The sequence below is a fragment of the Octodon degus genome, unplaced genomic scaffold (assembly GCF_000260255.1).
Source record: "Octodon degus isolate 3935 unplaced genomic scaffold, OctDeg1.0 scaffold00007, whole genome shotgun sequence".
Lineage (NCBI taxonomy): Eukaryota > Metazoa > Chordata > Mammalia > Rodentia > Octodontidae > Octodon > Octodon degus.
The window spans coordinates 33,747,287-33,755,267 of NW_004524583.1; the positions used below are offsets into that span (position 1 = coordinate 33,747,287).

General features: G+C 41.4%; 1 protein-coding gene across 7 annotated transcripts in view; it reads right to left on the reverse strand.

Annotated features, from left to right (window-relative positions):
• Nucleotides 1-6,346, reverse strand: part of Mlh3 (mutL homolog 3) — a 46,165-nt gene extending 39,819 nt beyond the window's left edge. For 6 of the 7 annotated variants that reach the window (XR_002818582.1, XR_002818584.1, XR_002818583.1 and 3 more), the window contains exon 1: nucleotides 3,066-6,346. Coding sequence is in view for 3 of the 7 variants with exons in the window: in XM_004624967.2 (XP_004625024.1) it covers nucleotides 3,066-6,291 (3,226 nt within the window). In the remaining 4 variants the exon portion in view is untranslated. Of the gene's footprint in view, nucleotides 1-2,236; nucleotides 2,564-3,065 lie in introns of those variants that run through there. The other variant, XM_023703718.1, reaches the window with a different exon arrangement.
• Between the last annotated feature and the right edge of the window lie 1,635 nt (nucleotides 6,347-7,981).

The window sequence follows — 7,981 nt, forward strand, 5'->3', positions numbered from 1 at the left end:
TTTTTTTTTTTTTTTTTTTAATGAATTTAGGTCAGTCTATAGGGTCTACGGGGTCTCACTCGTAGTGATTCTCCTGTGATCAGCTTCCTAAAGAGTTGGGATTACAGGCGCCCGCCACCACACCCAGTCTCAATTGCCATCTCAGCACGCCCCAGCCGGGAATAGAACACCGCTCCCCTCCCCTAACAGGTACTTTAGTGCGCTAAGCTATCTGGCCAGCCCTATAGCAGTTGCATTTAAGATGAGGCACTGGTACTTTAGATTGACCTTTGAGAAGCATTCAGTATAAATCCAGTACAAAAAGGTGAGCCAGGCTGGGGAGATGGCTCAGTGGAATAAGTGCTTCCCTAGCAAGCGTAAGGGCCTGAGTTCAATCCTTGGTACGGCAAAGTGACCCAGATTGGAAAATACACCATGTTGTCTCAAGAGTAACCTGATAGTCTCAGGAGCAATTTTTTTTTTTTTTTTTTGCGGAACCAGGGGTTGAACTCAGGCCCTTGTGCTTGCCAGGCAAGCGCTTATTCTACTGAGCCACCTCCCTGGCCCCCTCAGGAGCAATATTGAAAGAAAAGGGTTTCCTCCTCTTGCTTTGAATACTTTGAAAGTTACAACAGATTTTATTTTTTCACAAGGAAAAAGTGAAAAACACTGAAAAGTAAGTCATTTCCAGTAAAGCACCCTTTATTTAGGTCTTATTTAACTAAGTAAGCCAGAGCTTCTCAGTATATACTCATTTTTTTAAAAGATATTCATTTTAAGAAGAAATTACATGTTGATTTCAAATTACATTTATACCACTGACATTCTTTCGCATCATTCAAGACTTCTAACAAGAATGCAGACTTAATGTTGTCCTGAGTGCAAAGCCAGCATTACAGCCAGATGGGAATCACCTTTACCATCTCCCAACACTTGGCCCCCAATATGCTGCCAAAACATCGTCCTTTTTAATACTGCCTGAGACTTAAAGAACCAGGGTCCTAGACTGGGCTCTAATGCAGCTTTGTGTTATGATCTAAAGCCACAACACTGTCCCCCAATAATGTCTTCTTATACCCAAACATCACTGCATTACCTATGCATAATAATAAGTACACTTGGTAAGTATAGTTACAAAAGTACACAGGCTTTATTTTGAAAAACTTACGGTCAAGTCCTTCTTTCTGGGGAAAAAAATTCATAAAACAGCACTGTACTGAGCTATGGATTTTACTGGAAAGCCTAGGATGTTTACAAATCATCCTAGCCTTTAGCCTCTCGTGCAGGAGCCACAGAAACAGACTTTCACACCTTTAAAGACAAATTTCTGGACCAGGGAGATGGCTCAGTAGGATAAACGCTTGCCTGGCAAGCACAAGGGCCTGAGCTCAATCCCTGGTTCTGCCACAAAAAAAAAAAAAAAAAAAAAAGGTGAGAATCAGCTTATAATTATTGAAACTGTCCTACCAATTTGATTTGAAACTCTCTCACTGCTATTTCTTTCTCAATAAAATTATGGGAAAAAAAAAAAGACAAATTTCTAACAGCACTGTGTGTCTGGGAAGAAGCAAGAAGGGGGAAGGGAAGTACTGTGGATCTTCTCAGCTACAGAAAACACCATTGCTAAAACACTCTTGCTAAAATGGACTGCTTTGCCTTTCTTTTTTCTTAGATGTGATTTAAAAATACAGTGAAAACAGACCCCTTTCTTTTTGGCTACTGTGAAGTGGCAGCAGCCAGAATGAAGTTCAATCTACTTGCGTCTTCAGATGGAAGCAAGAGCTGTACAAGGCACTTCAGTGTGCCTGCCCAGCTCTTCAGGAAGACTATGTTTTCCCCTCCTTCCACAGAGGTGAGACACAAATACAGTGCCCAACCTATGCCCATCTGAAAGGATGATGAGGTTCAGGTTGGGCAAGGACGCTGCAGAAGTTGTAATGCAGTCCAAGATTACAAGGAATTTATCATCTCCACTGAGTGGGTGCAGGGGGAAAAGGCAAATGACAGAGCCATCCACGTGGGCATTCAGCCCAGCAAGGTGCTCACTGCCAGGCGAAAACAGGCTACAGACTGCAGAGTCTTGAATGAAGGGCCAAATCTCCCCAAGCAGAAGAAAAGTGCAAGTAGAAGGAAGAACTGAGAAAAGGCAGGGATGAAGCCCTCTTATATACAGATTTAATTAAAAACTCTAAAGTGAAAAAAATAGTGAATGTTTTAAGTTTTTAGAAATAGACACATTATCATTAATCTTTCTCACTTTATATAGTTATCCCATCACTCTTGAGACTTTCTGAGCAGTCCTGAAAGTCCTCTTTAGTGAGTACTGTTGCCTTCATGTCCTGAACTGATATGAAAACATTTACTTCCCATCATCGTTTTGATCCAGGGAGATGTCAGAGGATGCATAGTGCCAGATCCGCTGAATAGGGACGCAACGTTTTTGTAAGTCTTTCCACTGGATGGCACTTGGCAGCAGTGTTCTCCATTTTTTAACCCACACCTAATAAAAACACTCGCAAAAGAAGACTCGAGAACTGCTTCAGAAAGTGGCAAGCACAAATGATAACTGTGCATGAAGGGGAAAGGTTGAGAGGGCTTGATGGCAATGTATCTTTTACCATAAAATTCGAACAACCCCTTGTATATTTTGATCACCCCTTGATTATGTACCCAAGGAAATACATACATATGCTTAACATTTTATCAGTCTTTCACTGTATTTTCATACCCAATTAGTGCTGGACCTAAAAATATCTTTGTACACCATAAAAAAAAGTTTCGTGGGCTGGTAAGATGGCTCAGTGGTCTAAAGCACCTACTTGGAACAAGCTTAGCAAAGCACAGGGACCGCGGTTCAATCCCCCAGCACCACATGCCAGCCTGCCCCGCCCCCAGGTGGGCTGAGCTGGCCACACACACACACACAATAAATAAATAAATGTTTAAAAAAAAAAAAAGTTTCGAAATCAGTCTTCAAATGTTCTGCCTGCTGAGATCACCTCTCTGAACAACAATGACCTTACTTCTTGGCCATTCTGCCCATCTTCAAAAGCATTTCCCACCAGTGACCATGACACAGTACTTACCATTCCCAAGTATGACATCCACAGCCACAGTAGTCAGATCTTTAGTACAAGCAGTCTGAACATCCTCTGTAGGAGCAACGAAGGTGCTAAGTCCAGTTATTTTGTTGATATAAACCATTCTTCCCAGGGCTACATCAAAATGCTGCTGCCAGCTGGAGGAGCAGGTGTTTGACTCTTCCTTTTCAGAACAAGCTCTCGTCTCAGAATCTTCACTGGGAGTATAAACTCCATTTTGGTCAACTGTGGTATTTTCTTCGTGACTTAGAAACCTCCTACCAGGACTTTCTCTCTGCTGCTCTGAGGCTGTAATAAAAACATCTGCATCTTTAACCAGAGGAGCTTCAGATATCACCAGGTTCTCTGTCGCATTGCTGTTAGAATGTGTTTCACTGTCATGATCAAAGGAATTATCCTGTATGATGGAATCTGACACTGGGAGGGTGCCACCCTCTATTTTTTCACCCTGACAAAAATCTAGGCCTAAACTGCTGCATAAGTCACTGTCTTTCTTACTGGGATCTGAACTTGGAAATTCACTAAAATGACTTATCGTTTTTACTATGTGAATCTCTTTTTCAGAACCCTTCAGTCTGGACAGTTTAGAGGCCAGTGATTCAGGTGACTTCTCAACCTCTGAGAGTTCTCTGTTAGAGTGAAGTAATTCTGTCAGACTTTCTCTCAAACAAGGCGTCTGTTGTTCCAAACAGTCTTCTTCCTTGGACAGTGGAAGTTTCTCTGAGTATAGGATGTGACTTACTGGTTGACAACCACTATTTGAATCACTATGCTGCATAGTAGCACTTTTACAAATGCCAGCATTGACTACAGGGTTCTTGTCTGTCAGTGCCATGTCAGGTTCATCATGTGGGCTGACACCAAGAGCGACTTCACTGTTACTTTCCTTCACTTCTGCAGCCAGAGGGTTTTTAACCTTCCCATACAGTCTCTTAAACCTCTCTAAAGATCCAAGTTGTGAACTCAAGCTTAGCTTTTTACAGACTACGGGTTTGGAGGAAGCAATCAATTTATCTATTTTCTTACTATTCTTTGAAACATATTTATGCCAAGGTAAAGATGAGGATGTATCAGGTGATAAGCTACCTGTATGTGCTTCTTCAGCACTTTGCTGAAAAACTGAAAAATTTTTGTTAGTTGTTATCTGTTTGTTTGCTAGCCCATAATTTGTGTTTGTTCTGCAAAACTTTTTGTTGGGCAGGTGAGCATATTCTTTACTTAAGGTTCTAGTTAAGTCTTTGATGTCTGGAGTCTCAACTGAATGATCTATTCTGTTTCCAAATATTTCTTGGGCATTTGTAGGACCAGGTCGGACATAGTTTTTAAAGGAGTATTCTGCTTCAGTTGATTTAATTTGCTCATTTTGTACAACATGAGTTATAAAGCCAGTGGAACATAGCTTAACTTCTCTATAACTAAAAATATTTACTCTTCCACAATTACTAGGCTCTTTTATTCTCTTCTCTTCTTCTCTCTGAGCACTGTGAACTCTCAATGATGTCCCACCAAAAGGCAGAGGCTGACTTCCCATTTCAGTAGCACCTTTAAATCTCTCTAGTTGATCTTGAGTTCTGTTATTTTTCAGGATATTGGCAGCCATGCTATTAACAGTAGTACTTACTTTCTGTATTTCTAAATCTGATCCTCTCTCAATGTAATGTTGTGTCTGGCAAAGGTTTAAAAACATTTCTGAATTCTTTCCACATGGACTTTCTAAAGAGTTGTGTGCCAAGCAAGACTCTGTATGTTTCTCATTTTCTCTTAAGTCTGATGTTTTGCCTGTCTCTTGTTCTAACATCCTTGATTCTAAGGAAAAGCTGTCTGTGTTGTATAAAGATAATTCTGTCATTTTACTACAGTCCAGACCATCTGATTCACAAGCAGACAAAGGTGAGTCATCTGTCTTTTTTCTGATAGTTTGTGAATCCTCAGAATTCTGTGTGTTTATGTCTTCTACAGCTTTTCTCTTTACAGCTTTTGATTGAAAATTAAACATTTCACAGGAATCTAACATATTACTACATGCTTCCTGGAAGCTACCTGGGTTGTGCCTCTCATCAGAGGACAGATGCTTCTGAAGAGTAGTTCCAAATAAACTGAAATCACTATCGTCAGTGAATTCCTTAATGTCTTCACCTGATAATTCCACAAATAAATTTTCTTGCTTTAAAAACATTTTCACTCCTTCCTGGATACAAATTAGGAGAGTATCCCAGTTCTGAAACTCAATCAGGGTTTTTGCTGGCTCCATGCACACATCATACTCACAGGATTGGCACTGCACGTTGATTATATAGATTCCATGGAGTTCTGGAGTAGACCGATGCCGGGGACTTGAATTCATCTGCCTACTGGCAGAGCCATTCTTTGGCTTGCATATAATACTTTCTTTTCTTAATAAAAAGTCAATGAGTTTATGCAACTTTGTCCTTAAAACTAGTCTTCTGTTCACAAACAAAAACTGCATATTCTTATTATAGTGTGCTTCGGAGCTGATATATCCACTAAGCTCAAACTCCTTATATTTAAAATGTATTTCTTTTAACTTTTGGGACTTGCCCAATCCATAAATCTGACAAAATCGGGAACATATGTCTTTGGTCTTTGGGAGCTGAAGAACCATAGACCCAGAAACATCATTTCTCAAAGAGAAAGAAATGGAAGGGTGCATGAGTGAGAGAGCTTCTACCCTCTGCCTAACCTTCTCAAACTCCAGTCTGGGATCCAGGCGTTTTCTCCTCACGGGCAACTGGTGAAACAGATTATATACTGTTACTGTGGTCCCTGTGCTTGGTCTAGTCAAGTCAGCTTCACAAGCTTTCAGGGCTTTTCCATTCTGAAACAGTTTCACAAATGTTTTCATGGTCCCGTTTTTCTTGGATGAAATTTCCACAGCACTGGCCATGTTGGCTATACTTGCCAATGCCTCCCCTCGGAAACCATAGAATCTTGGGTTCTCCAAGTCCTGCAGCAAGTGACATTTACTAGTGAAGTAACGATTTCCCACCCTGTCCACATCATCACGCCCCATCCCAAATCCATTGTCTATCACTTGAACTTGGAAGGTTTCCATATTCACCCTGATGGCCACACATTTTGCTTCAGCATCAATACTGTTGAGGGCAAGTTCCTCAACACACTGGCCCAAGGAGCTTATGGCCAAACCAGAACGCAATCTGGCTTTTACTTCCACTGACAAGCACTTGATCATGGCAGGTAGGACGGTGGTGAGAATGCCAGCAACGGCTTTCCTTCTCTGGAAATAACTGCCTATGGGAAAGAAAAGCCACACACACTATCAAAGCTTCCGGGTTACACAGCATTACCTTTTTCTCTCACATACTATGAAGAAATATCATTTGAGCTAAATTAAACATTTTATTGTATTTATTTATTTATTTATTTATTTGCGGAACTGGGGATTAAACTCAGGCCCTTGCACTTGCCGGGTAAGCGCTTATTCTACTGAGCCATCTCCCCAGCTAAATGAGAACTTTTAGTAAGCCAATTTATGAACCAGAACGGCACAAAACGAAATTAGACCTCTGATTTCTAGGCAGATCACAGAATTTATACTTGGTGCAACAAATATAACATCCAAAGAAGCATTCATAATTTCATAATTTTCACTGCTCTTTCTAAACTCCTCATGCCCAGTAGTGAAGTCATAATTACTCTTGACATTGACCCACAAATACAGTATTCAGAATTCTAACCACTTTACCAAAAACAGATGCTTAAATTAAATTCAGCTAAGAAACATTAGCTAGAAATTATTCATGAAAAAAATCCCAAGCTAGTTTCATAACATTTATATATTACAATAACCTTGACTTTATAATGAAGTGCTAACACACTGTAAATAGGAAGGTGAAGCAATACACAGAAAGAAAAAATACAAATTCTATTAAGTGGAGGTAGGCAGGCATTAAGAGATTATACCATTTGTTATTATTATTGGTTAAATGTTGCTTCAAGGGATAGAGGTAGGCAATGGGAAAGGGTAAGAAAAATTTATTTGCATATAAGCTTTCTTTACCACTTGGCTTTAAAGTCTTGTTTATTTATTACCTTGATTTAAAAACAAAACAGCTTTTAGAGCCAAGCACTGTAGGACACCTGCAAACCCAGTTCTGCAGGGCGCTGAGGCCACAGGAGGATCGCTAGTTTTTTAAGGCAGCCAGTACAAGCCATCATCGAGACTTTGTCTCAAAACATAAAAAGGGCTGCGATGTGACAGACAGCACACAAGGCAGAGTCTGGAGTGGCAGAGTGCATCTCCAGGGTGGGTGCTCTGTGACAGCTGCCTGAGGCCTTGTGTCTGCCAGGACCACACTTTAAGAAGTCTTTTCGAAGCTCCTTATTAATCCTCTTTTGCATTAATACCCAACACACACTTGGCAATTACGATGGTATGGGCTGTCTGAACTTATTTTCTTGTGGTACAAATATTTTTAGGGGCTTTAAAGCTCCCCTTCCCTTCACTAAGCAAAGAGAACAGTGCGGCTGAACCACTGGGGGTGACAGGGTTGCTTTTGCCAAACAAACCTAGGAAAATCAGGGCTTACGACTGCAGAACTCAATACTGAATTCAGCAGTCAAATCAGGTGAACATTGGGGCAGGGAGATACCTCAGTGGAAAAAACGCTTGCCCGGCGAGCACAAGGTCCTGAGTTCGAGCCCTGATACAAAAAAAAGAAAAAAGTTAATTCAGTTCTTTCATTAAACCCGAAGCAGGAGTCCCTGATTCCGCCTAGGTTTTTCCCCTCCACGCTAGTTCTTTCTCGGCTTCGCTCCCCGACAATCGGGGCGACCCGGGCCTGGCGGGGGTCCGGGGCGTCAACGGCCGGGCGCCGCCGGCTACGGCCCAGCCGCGGGCCGCCCACCCCAGGCCACGTTCG